Raw genomic sequence first — 16230 nt, forward strand, 5'->3', positions numbered from 1 at the left:
ACTAATGGAAGCTATTATGAAGTTTAAAGAGGAACCAAATACTTTTATCATGTTTGCAATTTCATATGTCATAATTTGAAATACAAGACAGACAGGTCAGCTACAATTTTATTTATATATTAAATTTTATACCTGTATTTTATATTTTAGATCGTTAATCATCACAAGTTTATCTCAAATAGTTGGTTCAACATTATATTATAGGTTGTGTTTTAATTAGTTTGTACAAGTTCCACAAGACATAAAATGTACAAGATATCGTATAAAAAAATGCCTGATGATGCCCGAAGGGCGAAAAGTTTGCTTAAGTTTCATAATACCAATGATCATTTACATACTGTATGTAAATGTCATTAATTTTTTTAAATTGTGATATGTCAATTAGACTGAACATCAAATAAAACAATATTATATTATATCATTAAATAATGATGCAGCAAATAATAAAATCTCCTAGATGTAATTATATTTCTTTCTTTCGAATATGTAAGAATTCACTCTCTCTTATGTACGGCTGCCATGGGATGAATGTTTTTTTTTTTCTTCCTACTGAAAACTTTTATATTTTGCACGTAGGAGTTATTGCAGGAACAACGACGATATATAAAATAACAAATGTAACCTCCGGATGTAAAGGGTCTGGAAGATAATTATGTATAACAGGTCAATAAAAATTTAAATAACCTTGTCAACTCCTGTTTTCGATAAAAATCTCACAATTTCCACAATTAAAACCATTTCCAAGACTGTCATGTAGTCGGCCGAATTGCATATTGCCGACTGACACAGTCACATTTCCTACAATGCAGTAACAAATCTTCCACGCAAGTGGAACATGGCACATGCCACACTCCGGTGAGGCTCGCCATGTAAGAGATGGCCAGATGGCAGTGGCCAATCCTCAACTGGTCAGTAAAACTTCGTGTTGTGACGCTCTTATGGATGAATGCCAAACTGAACAGTATTCTTTATACTTGGTAATTTGTTTCCCTCTTGTGCAGACCATTCTCCTTCCCATTGCCACTGTATTTTATAATTTTGAATATCTTTGCACATCTCACGCCAATACACCTCAGACCCATTCATAGCACTGTCCCTTCCTGCAGCATCCGCTGCCTCGTTACCAGGGATTTCACCTTGACTTGGAATCCACACTACTCCAAGCTCAGACTCAGATCTTAGAAGTGTGTGGAAAAGCTCCTGGGTTCTCAACACAAGCAGATCATGAGAACTGAAAGACTGCAAAGGCTATGGATCTGTGAAATTTTTAACTTCTACATTTTTACACCAATTAATCTGAAATGTTTACCACATGTTTCTTACAATGTGGACATGGAATACACAAATTTTCACTTTGATATTTCAACTAGTTATGATTAATTTTTTGTTCTTTTTTTAGAACTGAATTATAATAATTAGGGCTAGGATTTTGATGAAATTGCATCTTTTTTCTAGTAAGCCAGAAACATAGCTGCTTTAGTATTTATGTGTTATGTGATAAACTGAGCGTTTTAAGACATTTGTTGGGGCATTTTTTTTTTTTTTTTTTGCATTTTTGCCTGTTTCAACTCATAAGAGCATCTTTAGTTTTATTCGGTCATTTTTTAGTCATTTTCATTTAATTTTGGCCATAAATCTCCATTATTAATGTAAAATAATGTCTATTTCGTTTGATATTTTCTTTACATATTTTGTCCATTAATACTCATTATATTGTATAATATTTTAATCGTTTTTCTACATAAATATTGCCATCAAAACGTAGTACACCCCACATAATGGATCAGTCCAACCACCTCTTCAATATAGACTCCTCTATACCTGCTAATTCCAGATAAGAGTGGCGTTGTGGTAGACTATACGGAAACTAAAAGTAAAGTAAATCCATGGTGCAACAGCCCATGAAGGGCCAAGACCGACCAGCCGACTGCTGACCTCACGTCCACATACCGACGCAGAGGTAAACGATCATACATGGAAACTACTACACCAGATAAAATAATTAAAGTGTACTACTTAGAAAAAATTATGTAAAACTTAATTTAATTACTAGTCTAAATATTAAGTAGTACAAAACATATTTTCCTACTAAGGCAATTATGTAAGATCAATTTTTAGGACATTTTTTAAAGATTTTAGGGCATTTTTACACGATTTATAAGTCATCAAAATCTTAGCCCTAATAATAATTGTCCCAGTTTTCAAAGTTTACTTAATTTTTCTTTAAATTCATATTGTTTTATTCCTGATAGATGTATGTAAAATACAGCATATGGCTTTCATATGTTTCCTATTACTTTTTGAAAAAAATATACTATTAACACTTTTTAGTTTTTAACTTTTTAAAACATCACTTCCTCAACATATGATGATTTGAATACGTTCAATAGCAGAAAAAACACATGTTAGTTTACTTTAAAAGCATTTGTGAACTTCTGTGCTAAATTTGACTGAGATTGGAGAAAAACTGCATTTATTAAAGCAGTTTCAATGTTACAAAATGTTGAGAATTGGAAAATCGAGAAAAAAAAGTACCTAAGTACAGCATGTATATGACATATACTATCGATATCATTCCTTACTACACAGGTCTACCACACACATTTCTCTCCTACATAACACAGCGAAAGATACACTGAATGAAGAGTAAAATTAATTAGAATGAAGAACAAAGTCTGTCAGAACGACACCTGAGTGTAAGTGTAAAGGGCTGCAGGCTCCATTCCATTGGTGATTCCCAAGTATTATAGAAGCAATTGTTTCATCTTAATAACTCCACGCACGCGCTGGACTCTTTAAATTCCTCGAGAGAGGCTTTAAATCGTAACAGAGTTAAAATAAGCACAGATTTAGAAAACGGAAACATTATTTCATTTTGCAGAGTTAAAAACAAATGCAACATTTAGAGGGAAATGATCTCATAGCATATTAATGAGTGATAACACCCAGTTTCCCCACCTCAGGACATGTGGATAATTAATAGAACTGTTGGTATTGGTGTCATAATAAACCCCAAAGAACTCCACTGATGTCACTACATAGCAGTAAGGTCACAATGTCCTGGACAATTGCATCCTTCTGGATTATACAATCTTACGTCTTTGATAACAATGGGGACGCTGTGATTAATTCCGAGCGTTAGCTGGAAATGCTACAGAAGTTTGTACCTCCTCTCTCGCACTCTGTATTTGGTTGTGTCAGGAATGTAAATACCACTCTGAACATCTCTAACACAAGGTAGTACAAATTATGAAATAAAAGTACAACCCTGTCAAAGCTATTATTAACCAAAGCCATATAACTAAAATTAGGCATGTCTCTTATGCGTGAAGCCGAGATGAACTACTTTGAGACTTCCGAAAACAGCATCGTCGCCAGTTCCAGACGATTGTCTATTTAGACTTTGCAATGTTGAGAGAAGCTATATGCCATACCGCACATCATTTCCGTTGCTCAGTCTGCAGAAGATATATGACACTGTGCCCTCGTGCATGGGACTTCAAGTGTCCCTTATGCAGGAAGCACTTCCCACAAACATCGCATTTGAATGACTTCTCGCCTGTATGTAGCCGGGTATGCTGTTTTAGATTCCCCGACTCCGTGAAACATTTTCCACAAACTTCGCACTTGAATGGCCTCTCCCCCGTGTGTAAGCGTGAATGCTTTCTCAGATTTCCAGGTTCCGTAAAACATTTTGCACATACGTCACATTTGAATGGCCTCTCGCCAGTGTGTAAGCGTGTGTGCCTTTTCAGATCTCCCGATTCAGAGAAAAACTTGCCACAAAAATTACATTTGAATGGTCTCACGCCAGTGTGTATGCGTGTATGTTGTTTGATGCCTCCTTTTTGCGAAAAACATTTTCCACACACGTCGCATTTGAATGGCATCCCGCCAGAGTGCAGGCGTGCATGTGTTTGAAGATGTCCCGATTGCGAGAACGACTTTCCACACATATCACATTTAAATGGCCTCTCACCGTTGTGTAGGCGTGCATGCTGTTTTAAACTCCCACTTTGCGAGAAACATTTTCCACAGACATCGCATTTAAAAGGCTTCTCGCCAGTGTGTAGACGTGCATGGGTATTGAGATGTCCCGACTCCCTGAAGCACTTTCCACAGACATCGCACTTCAATGACTTCTCGCTGGTATGAATCCGCTGATGTCGTTTCAGAGACTTGGGATTTGCAAAAATCCCATTACAAACATTACAATTTATAGCACTGTGGACTAAACCTTCAAATCTGTGTTTGCAAGATTCTGTATTCAATTTTTCTTCTGTTAAAACTTTGTGTGAAAAGCACTCCACAGAGGTTCCACAACCCAGCTGCTCAGGACACTGGCTTGTCGTCGTCACAGGCTCTGAATTTCTACTGTCACGTTTAACTGCAGCACTGTAATGAAAACTGACCATGAGGGTGGCCAATTAGAATAAATAAGCATTCATACGAATGGCGGACTAGCCACATTTCAGAACAATTACATTAGTATTAAATTTCAAGCTTTCACTAGTTGCCTTCTAAAAATGGACTTGTAATATAATTTTCTTCCAGTGCATCCTCAAAACAGCTCATTGGTCTCTTTACAGGATGCATACTACGTGAGCTGTTTGTATCTGACTGAGTCTGCATAATCATATAAACTATTGAAATCAACATGTTTTGCGTAATCTGCAGTAGGGAAAGTAGTTTTACACAAAGGAAGTAACAGAAGTAATTAAAAAATGTTGGTTTAATTAACGATGCTCGCAACTGCAGAGCTTATATCAACGTCGCCGATGTGCCGGAATTTTTGTCCCACAAGAGTTATTTTACATGCCAGTAAATCTACTGACATGAGCCTGTCGCATTTAAACAACTTAAATGCCATCCACCTCGGCCGGGATCAAACCCGCAATCTCGAGCATAGAAGGCCAGCGGTATACCAACTGCGCTACCGAGGGCGACAACAGAAGATGATTCTACGTTCTTCTATAGACATCAGACAAGTGCATTGAGAGTAGGATGCTGAGAGAGATTATATATGCTTCAAAAATTGAAATACATTATGAGATTTTCAACTGGAGAACGTATACGTATCTTAAGACACTATTGAACGCAGGGGCGTATTTTGCGGGCTACCGGCGGGAGCCCAAGGAAATTACAAAAGAAAAAGTTTATAATATAACATGTAATAATTTTGTATTATTAGTTTTACCATAGTAATTAAAATTAAAGTAATTGTTAGATATATTTTGTGTAATAATAGGGTCAGCGGTAGCCCAAACCCTTTAACCAGTATACGCCTCTGATTGAACGTAAAATATAAAATAATATGAGATGAAACAAATCTACATCAGACGAAATTAAATAAAAAAATAAAGAAACGTTTTAGAGTTGCTTTTTTCTGTAGATTCCAGCTTCTAAAGAATGAGTTCAAAAGTTCCAGCAGAACTACCACAAAATCAATACAATCGAATCCCAATTCAAGCAAACCTGCTTCACAGACAATAATGTTCTCAAGAAAATAATTTCAATGAATGTGGAATATATGCTTTAACGAAATTTCGAATCCATTCCAAATGCTTTGTCATCTGTATGTCTGTATTTCTCAGTGGCGTGACAGTCGCATACCCATGAAAAGGAGGATGACTGTCTGGTTATGCAACCGTGTGAAATATGAGTAAATAATGAGAATCACAACATTCTCCTGCTGACAGGGGTATTCAGTCTGAGCATTCACAAAATCCTAATGTTTTGGGGATGGACGAGAAAGAAAACATGTCCACTCGGCTAGAAAATGGTAACCGTACAGAAGCACCTCAAGTTCTGCAATTTAAGAGTTGGATTGTACGTCTGCCAAACATGTGCTTGTGAAAATATGATACCAAGTCCAAAAGGAAACACCTACACTGAAGTAAATGAAAAGCGATATGGCAATAATAATAATAATAATAATAATAATAATAATAATAATAATAATAATAATAATAATAATAATAAAATGAAGAAAAATATATATTAAAATTATGTAATTATAATTTATTTATCCGACGCCTTAGATACCATTCTTCACTATTCATGGCCTTCTATATCATGACCTACCTAGTACACGTATCGATTCTAAAATCCATGCCATGATATCTGATTATGTGAGGACTTATTTTCAACATATTTCCTTTTATAAAACAAAATTTTTTGTTATGATATGGATAAAATTACGTATGGTACTTGCCAGCGTGATTTCATTGCGTTCGTGTAAATTAAACACTAGGCTGACGCCTCGTGCTTAAATCTTTCCACTCGCGCGATATGCCTCACAAGTACCATAAATAACTATTTTCATACAGCAGGACAGTGTTTAACACATACTAATTTTCATTATTGTACAAGATACAGTAATGGAGGAAAGAATTGTTGCATATTTCCAAAATTTTATTGCTGTAAGTTGTACATAACCCCTTAAGATGTCTTTGGAACTATATACAGAAGAAGGAGATAACCATGACAAAGAATAGTGTGCGCTACGAACGTATTGTGATATTGCTTGGGGTATAGGCTAGTTATGAATCTGAACGACAACCACTATTTCCTAAGAGAAAACTAATATTTAACTTCAAACGTTCATCCAGAAGAAAGTAATGGTTTCAGTACACCACAAAGAAGTCCCCACAAGTCCGTACCTATAGAAGAAGATTTGAATTACGAGTGCCGTACGTACACTAGATTATTACCAAACAGAATAAGGTTTCACAAACATTAGGCCTACATTCGGTCACTTTTTTCACTCAAAAATGTGTAATCTCTGCAATGTAAATGTTATTACTACATAATGTATAGGCCTAGTAGGTATGTAGTAAGCCTATGTAACTTTTAGTGTCATTTCGTCACTGCCTCTGTATGGCATCCCGTCCTTCACTAATAATTATATTTCTCAATATTATGACAGCCATGCAGAAAAGTAAACTTTCATATTATTGTAGATCTTATATTGTAGCCCCACTTGAATTGTTTTTGAAGCGATTTTCCTTGGTTTTAAGCAACTTCATTTTGTGAAAATGTTATGTAACGTATGTTTATATGGAGAATAATGCAATAGTTGCAGCATTTTAGGCAACAATAAATGTACAACCATACCTGTGTTCGGCGTCCACTATTCACCAACACAGCATTCAACTGCACGTTGAGTACAATCAGAAGACACACGAAATAGCTAAGCTTAACGTAAACACTAAACACAACAAATGTTGCCTTATACTTATACGCTCCCTGCCATAAAGCAGGTCTGTAGGAAAATGGTTTGGAGTCAATAACGTTCAGGGATGCATTAGAACGCAGTCTTCACTCCAGATCACAATGAGCCACATCGTTACCTGATCTGCAAAAGGAATAGGCTGCCATTCCTCCACAGAGGTTCAGACACCTACTGGAAGTTCTTCCTGCTAGAATTACTGTTGTCATAAAGATGAAGGGTGGACCCATACCTGGCAGATTGTTGATACGAAAACCTGAGTACGATTTTGGTTAGGTGTCGCAATACTTTTGAATGTTTATAACCAAAGTCACTGTTTCTGGCCCGTGAAATAAGTAATGGGAACGTTGAGAGCGAGTATTTTATCTTTGGCACAATCTGTGGGCAATAAGGCTGACACCTGTGATTGGCAGATTACTGAAGTCACATGTTTAGGAGGTGGCACAGATGCCACTCAAGGGCAATAAGGCTGACTTGTGCCACAAGGCGACAAGTGCTTGCAGGCTGCAGTAAATGCAAGAAGAGAATATCACAACCAAACCTATGCGTTGGTGCAATTTGAATTATCATCATACTGTGAAGAGGTTCTCAGTTTTTTAATTTGAATGTTCTCTCGTCATGTGCGATTTCACATGAATTATAAGACTTCGTTTCTGGGCGAAACATCTGTTGCATACATCACACTCGTAAGGTTTTTCTCCTGTATGCGTGCGACGATGATGTTTAAGAGTGCCCGACTCTTTGAAACATTTTCCACAAAAGTCGCATTTGAATGGTTTCTCACCAGTATGCGTGCGCAGATGAACGTTGAGGTGACCCGTGGCGGAGAAACATTTCCCACAGACATCACAACTAAACGGCTTTTCGCTCTTGTGTGTACGAGCGTGGGTAGTGAGCGTCCCAGACTGAGAGAAAACCTTGCCGCAGATATGGCACTTGAACGGTTTTTCACCCGTATGAGTTCGTACATGGAGCCTCAGCGTGCTCGATTTTGTGAATGAATTCCCACATATGGCGCACTCGAAGGGCTTGTAGCCGGTGTGCGTGCGCAGATGCACGGTAAGAAGGCCCGAAACGGTGAAACATTTGCCACACACATCACATTTGAACGGCTTCTCGCCGGTGTGAGTGCGTACATGGTCTTTGAGTGTTCCCGACTGTGAGAAACTTTTCCCGCAAACATCACATTTGAACGGCTTTTCGCACAGGTGAGTGTGTGCGTGGGATCTCAGAGTTCCCCATTTCTTGAACGACTTCCCGCAGACATGACACGTGAACGGCTTGTCGTCGCTGTGTGTGCGCTCATGTTCTCGGAGTGCTCCACATTGTGAAAAACACTTTCCGCAAAAGTCACATTTGAAGGGCTTCTCTCCTGTGTGCGTTCGCATGTGGTCCTTCAGAGTTCCAGATTGTGAGAAACTTTTCCCACATATATCACATTTGAATGGCTTCTCACCAGTGTGAGTACGCAGATGTACTGTGAGATTTCCAGATTCTGTGAAACATTTCCCACAAATGTCGCATTTGAATTTCTTCCGATCGGCAATATGTTTGCGGAGATGTATACTGAGACCGTGGGCCGTCTGCAGGAACTGCCCACAAATATCACACTTGAGAGAACTTTTGTTTGTGTGATCAAATTCACTTCTACACTCAGAATTCCCCAATGACAGACAATCTGCAAGACTCGTCCGCTTCATCTGCAACATTTCGTTCTCGTCAGTATTGCAAGAACTGCAACGAAAAGGTTCCATTATTGAAACTTGGGAATATTTATACTTGTTACGAAAAATTACCACCACGACATAAAGAATGTGGTAAATGACTTGCACAACATAAATGACGATTTTACATGGAATGTGACGTAAAAATGTTGACGTCATAGTAAGCGTCGTGTTCCATAACAGCTGAGGAAACTAAGTATTAAGCAAAACTTGGAAACTTTCGCATTTAATTATGTAATATACACGATAAGTGAAGAGAGTTTACATGAAGGAAGCCAAGCCCAAGAGATGATGAGACATTGTAAGATGTATGGCTTTTCATTAGATCTCTCTCAAAATTAAAGTCGCCTAAACGATCAGGACATGATTGGAAACTTGCATTTTCTGATGCTCAATTAAGCAAATTTAAGACGTCGCTTAAATGAACGCACCTCGAAATTCTAATATCTGCAATACATTTCAAAACTTTTCCACGAAATGGAGGAGAATGGAAATACTGCAGTGATAAATCTGATGAAAGAAATCTTACAGAAACAGTTCAATTGAAATCTAATTCATTGAAATATTCATTTTGTGTGTCGATTAATAAGAAGACTACAGCAGAAGAGAGAAAAATATACCAATAAACGTAGCTCTACCCTTTAAGCATCTTCTGTTGCCAAACCATTGCCCCCACAGGTCAAAAAGTTGTTTATATATCTCACTATAATGAAATCCAACTGGTGAGTTAACATATTGATTTAGATTTGTTTTCAGAATCATGAGATAACAACAGTCATATTAGTTATTAGGCCGAGTCACCTACTACGGCTGTTTGCGCCGTTATCTAAAATTCTTCAGAAAACAAAAACAACATAGTATGCTAAATGCTAACAAGAACTTAAAAAAAAAAGAAAAAGATCACATTAAAAACGAAATACACAAAAGTAGTATCAACAAGGAGATTCGTAAAAAAAAAAATAAAATAAAATAAAAATGAGCAGTTCTCAGATGCTAGGTAGTGTTTAAAAATAAAAAAATAAAATAATAAAACAAACACCACCAGAGAAGAATTATCTGGCGGATTTCAAAACAAAATTTTATAAAATACTCGGATGTAAAGGGTTCACAAGATAAAGAAACAACGGGTCCAAAAAAACTAATTCACCCTGTCAAGTCCTGTATTCAATTAAAAAATCTCAGAACTGGATTTGGAGAATTAAAATCATTTCCAAGAGCGTCACGTAGTCGCAAAATTGCATATTGTCGACAAACACGGTCATATTTCCTGCAATGCAATAAATATGTTCGGCCGTCACTGGTTCACGGCATATCTCACACTGCAGTTGAAACTCGCCATGTGCCAGACGACAGTGGCCAGTCCTCAACCAGGTGAGCAAACCTTCTCGGTGCCACTGTTGTGGACGAATCTCAAACTTGAACAGTATTTTTTAAACTTCGCAATTTATTTCTCTCTTGTGCAGACCATTTTCTTTCCCATTGCCACCATATTGTAAGAGTCACATTTTCTGCCATTATGTTGAGATGTAACAGTGATAAAATAAAACAAAAGTTAATCAACTTTAAACGACTAAATTAGGAAGAAAACTCGACCGCTTAAAAAACCAATTCGAAAAATTCCAATTTTAGGTGGGAAAGGCTAACTATATATTATGTGGTATAGGAATGCAAGGGTAAGGTAGCAGAATGCCGGTACATATTCAGAAATGTAACAGCACGAAATATCATTGTCGAAATGACATTCCAACAATTGATAATTCAGAAACTGAAATAAATGGCTCATAAATGCAGAGAAGTGAAACAATACAAATGACGAGTTGTGGCTCAAGAGGCGATTGAAGATAGACAATACAGATGACGAGTTGTGGCTCAAGAGGCGATTGAACATAGACAATACAGATGACGAGTTGTGGCTCAAGAGGCGATTGAACATAGACAATACAGATGACGAGTTGTGACTCAAGAGGCGATTGAACATAGACAATACAGATGACGAGTTGTGGCTCAAGAGGCGATTGAACATAGACAATATAGATGACGAGTTGTGGCTCAAGAGGCGATTGAACATAGACAATACAGATGACGAGTTGTGGCTCAAGAGGTGATTGAAGACAGAGAATATAAACTTGATTCTTCTGTCATCTCAGCAAGTGAGTAACAGAAAGAAAACTTAGGTAAAGGATTTGGAAAATTTTCTTTCCACTGTTGCATTAATCACCATTCATAGTCCAGAAGAGTACTGAAGTTTTCGTGAATTGGCTATAATAACTGGAAGTTTAAAGCACAAGAAATCACTGATGTCCTATGTCGTCATTTACTTGAACAAAGACAAAACTGAAGATATACTACACTCACCTCTCAGTAAAGGCTTCATAATCCTCTGTTGTCACAGCCATCTCATTCTCATCTTTCACTGTTACCCCAAATGTCTCTTCCTGTAAATAATAAAATATAACAGAGAAGAACGATTTGGAGTTCGTGACATACAATTGTTAACATAATGACATTTACTATCAATTAGTGCAGCTTTATTGGCTCGTGAGTGCAGGAAGTGAGCTACAGTCGAGATTTATTCTTTCACAAAGACATGGATGAAGAATACGTTTGAATCACTTCTTTGAAATATTGGGTGCACAAGACTCTGCACAGAGTCCACCACTCTGGAGTAATGGTTAGCATGTCTCACTGTGCAACGAGCGGGCCCAGGTTCTAATCCTGGTTGGGAAATGGGGATTTTCAGAGTTTTTTCCTCAACCCATTAAGAGCAAATGCTAGGCAACAATCGGCGCTGTACCCTGGGCTCATTTCGCTGCCATTCATCTCACTCAGCTACTAGATAACCATTACAGTTGATAAAGTGTCGTAAAATAAACCAATTAAAAACGTCTGAGAAAACTTTCGTTGCCGATTGTCCAAAATGTCCGAAAATAACATTGTTTAATTTGTGATAATTTCTGATAACTACATTCTTGTGCACTGTCTGCTCACCCTAGCAGCAATGATGATTACTTTCACTGCAACACAATCTGTCATTCTGTCCCTGTTCACAGCAGTTTCCTTTATTAAGAATTCACCCAATAATACTGCAGCTACAACGCAATCACTGATCACTTAACAAGCATATGCTCGCGACGACAACCATCGCTGAACCTGCATGTTGATAACGGTTACTTTAAATTACGAAACAAATTTAATTAGGATTGGTATTATTCGGGCTAGAGGGCTGTGGTCTGTTGGTAATGCCACCAAACATTTCATCCACTACTCCGGTGGACATCTTCAGTAGCGTGGTACACACACAACAGATCTCTCCACTCACGTGTACCACGCCACTGAAGATGTTCACCGGAGTAGTGGACGAAACATTTGGTTGCATTACCAACAGACCACGGCCCTCTAGCCCGAATAATGCCAATCCTAATGACACCGGCCGAGAAAGCCTACATTCTACAAATTTAATTGTTCATGACAACTATTGAACGTTAATAATAATTTAACTGATATTAGGCGAAACAAGTCGAATACACTGATAATTTAACTCCTAATTCTGTAATATTATTACTTATTACTGTTTTGGTAATATTTATGACCAATTCAGTTCGATCACAATAGTTGAAAAATTTGCATCATAGACAAAACTGAGTCTCCATTGCATCATGTGGTCCACCGATCTGAAATGCAGGAGAAAAGAAAGGGTGGGGCATTGTCACATGTTCGAATAACCATTTTGGCTTCTGTTCTAGTTCATCTTTGAAAGAAATTAATTATTTTTAACACGAGGAATTTCTCTCAGAATTATTTGTAGGGACGAAACACCCTTATCAATTTTATTGAGTGGACGAGATCCCCTTTTAATTTTACTGGGGGTGATGCTCCTGGCTCTATCAGTTGTATCTCCCCCACACACAGGCAATAAGCTTCACAGTGCATGTGATATGGGAGTGGACGTTACTGTAATGAGATATAAGGAATTTATAATTATTTTCCATATTTGACTACAGTGGAGAAATAAAACTAGTTTCAATTTTGGAATTCATAAACCACACCGAAGTAATTCATTGTTCTGGTAGTTTCAGAATGTTGCTACATTTAATTGACTTGGAATCCACGGTCACGTTGCCTCACGAAACACCTTCATCGAATCGGTTTATTGACTTCTGTTAGTATTAATATTAGAGGAGAAAAATTCGCTCTGCCGCCGGGGCTCGAACCCGGGTCCTTGGCTCTACTACCAAGCGCTCTCACCATTGAGCTACACCGAGTTCAATCCACAGCACCGGATCGAACTCCCCTCCTCCAGTGTAATCTACGTAAAGATTATTTTTATTTATTTATTTTTTTTGGTCCTACAGAATACATCTGTTATGGTAACAATTAACATTACAGGAGAAAAATTCGCTCCTCTTGGTGGCCGGGATTCCACAGTAATATGCACAGTAATCTGTACAGTAATATGCGGTGTTGCTCGAAGAATCTATATAAAGATTTTTTTTTGATCCTACAGAATACATCTGTTATAATAACAATTAATATTAGAGGAGAAAAATTCGCTCCTCCAATATTAATTGTTACCATAACAAATATATTCTGTAGGGCCAAAAAAAAAATAATAATCTTAATGTAGATTATTGACTTGTACTAAATGTGTGTCATGCATAAAGGGAGAGGGCATGAATAAGGAACACTAGGCAAATTGCGAATCCCTTGAGACTTCTGTGGATCTTACGTCCAATACTGGGAAGCAAGGACGATAACTTCATTGTTAATCCTGAATATTACATATATACACACAGACAATGAATCACTAATGTGGCTCTCCAACTCAAGAGAATAATAATCCGTGGCACTACAGCCCGTGAAGGGGCTAGACCGACCAGCCGGCTGCTGGCCTCACGCCCACATGCCGAAGCAGAGGTGAACGATCATCCAACCAGAATGAGGTATTATGTGGTTAGCACGATGATCCCCTCAGCCATTATAGCTGGTATTCGCAACCGGATTTCGCTACCTATCGCAGCTCCCCAAGTGCATCACGATGCTAGGTGGGCACCGGTTCCATACACTGGCCGAAATTTCATGAGAAAATTTCTTCCCCCATGAGGACTCGAACCAGTGCGCATTCCGTAACGCGAGGCCTAGGCGGGATGCCTTGGTCCGCGATGCCACAGCGCGGGACCCAATTGAAGAGAATACTTCAATAATATTTGTCTTCATAAATGATAAGTAGAAGGGAAACCAACGGAAATCCTAATGCTCTAGCCAGTGTTTTTGGAATTGTCTCACATATCTTTCACATCAAATTCACGTCATATATTACACTAAATACAATAACACTGAGCCATGCTTCCTGCCAGAGAAGATGTAAGCAATCAACATTTTCTTCGGATTGAAAGTAAATACATGGTAGTTCATCAAAATTAGAAGCTATTCATTTATATCGAGAACATTATCATGCTACTAAGTTCCAACGAGTTGGAGTTCAATATGAAGACAGCTGACAATTTCACTCACCTCAGATTCGTGCTTCACGGCAGGAAATGTAACTGACACCGGGCAATCCTCAATTTTCGTCCATGTGGGAGTGCGGCTGGGCTCCGATGTCTGTGCAGGCAATAAATTCCAGTCCTGCAGAAAACACGCTCGTGCAATGAATGACCGTTCACACTATTGAGTCCAGGTTTCTTTGGAAGGTAAAAAAACAGCCAAATACGGTAAAAATTTGAAAACATGAAAAAGCAAATGCAATAAAGAACTTCAGAGAACAGGACTGCATTCCTTCTTAGCTTCCACAAGCCAAATTTGCATTATCTACCTTATGCGTTGTGCACAAAGGATACTGGCATTTAACGACTCGTTTCATCGCTTCAAGACTCAAGGCCAATGACTCAACTGATAATGATGTTACAATAAGCAGCGGTGTATTTCTGAATAAAAAGGTCCCAGGCTCTGGCATTTCAGCAGTTCACTTTGTCGTCGTCGCTGTTGCCATCATCATCACCAGCATTATTTCCGAAGGAATACTTATGGAATATCAGACGAAAATACATATGTTCCAATCAAGAGGTAGAGGTTGTTAGGTCTGTGGAATGGTTTAAATATGACTTTTTATAAATGCAAAATTTGACGATAATATGAAAATAATAAATGTGCCCAGGCAGGTACCTGCCACCACGAGGTCTGACTCTTTTTGCCTTTTCCAGATAATAGCATATAATTTTAAATATTGAGAAATGTAATGTCCTCATATAAAAACAAGTTAAGAACTGCCCAATAACAATTAATATAAGAAAGGAGTGTTGAAGTTGATGTAATGTGACCCAGGGTCTGTTTGCACTTACATCTGGTGCAGGATTTGCCTCTTCTATAAGTGGGGCATCACATGACTGTACAGCCAATGGATCGCCTTCGGGTTCAGCCTTGATCATAGCCATCATAACTGAAACAAAAGAGTGTCGGAAGATTGTTCTCTCTTGGAAATTCTCTTAATGCGTGCACTGCTCGACTTCCACAATAAATACAGCACGCGATATCAAAGAGTTTACTAGGAGTACACAGAGCTGAAATATTAATTTTCTAAAGAAATGAAGGCAGAAATCTGAAATTTTGTAGTTATTGTAGGCCTACTCAAATATATATGCACTAAATTTAATTTAATTCCAAGAATGTTTTGAATTCTAATTACTTTTTCGAAAAATCGACACTGTATTAATCCTACAAATTTTAACATTTTTGCTTGATATTCCAATGTTATAACTTTCAAATACCAAAAAACAAGACTTACTATCCAGCGTTTTCATTTCTTTTAACGAAAGAAGAAAAAATATATATTTGCACATAGTCCAATTTTGGAAACAGGCAAAAAAATTAGCAACTCCTGCAAAAAGAATTGATACCGGTACATATTTCAAAAACACTAAGAAGATCCTGATAGTATGTTTTGTTACTCACGCAGGCTATTAAAGAAGTTATACAAAAAAAATCGTAGGAGAAACATCATTTAGCAAAACAAAATGTCAGCAAAATACAAGAAAAAATGAGTTTCAATTATTATAAATTAATATAAACACATGCACAAGTCTTTGAAAAATGGCCACATGCAATTGGACGGACATAACAGCTTGAAAATTGCCCAGAGCTTCCTTAGACCACGAATAATTTTTAACTCATAAAACTAAAGTATAATTTTCATCGAAGTACAAATTAAATAATCAAAATAATATTATAATATAATATTGTAATAATTCACAAAAAAAAAAGCACAAGTTTTGTAGTGTG

At 37.6% G+C, this 16230-nt stretch overlaps 1 protein-coding gene across 1 annotated transcript in view; it reads right to left on the minus strand.

The window, feature by feature from the left end:
• Window positions 1–3440: 3440 nt before the first annotated feature.
• Window positions 3441–16230, minus strand: part of LOC138700463 (zinc finger protein 271-like) — a 48304-nt gene continuing 35514 nt past the window's right edge. Inside the window, exons 11-15 of the mRNA XM_069827075.1 lie at window positions 15294–15391; window positions 14467–14580; window positions 11311–11390; window positions 7829–8965; window positions 3441–4395 (exon numbers count right to left, since the gene is read on the minus strand). Coding sequence (XP_069683176.1) covers window positions 3441–4395; window positions 7829–8965; window positions 11311–11390; window positions 14467–14580; window positions 15294–15391 — 2384 coding nt within the window. The remainder of the gene's footprint in view (window positions 4396–7828; window positions 8966–11310; window positions 11391–14466; window positions 14581–15293; window positions 15392–16230) is intronic.

Source organism: Periplaneta americana, chromosome 5, assembly GCF_040183065.1.
Source record: "Periplaneta americana isolate PAMFEO1 chromosome 5, P.americana_PAMFEO1_priV1, whole genome shotgun sequence".
Classification (NCBI taxonomy): Eukaryota; Metazoa; Arthropoda; class Insecta; order Blattodea; family Blattidae; genus Periplaneta; species Periplaneta americana.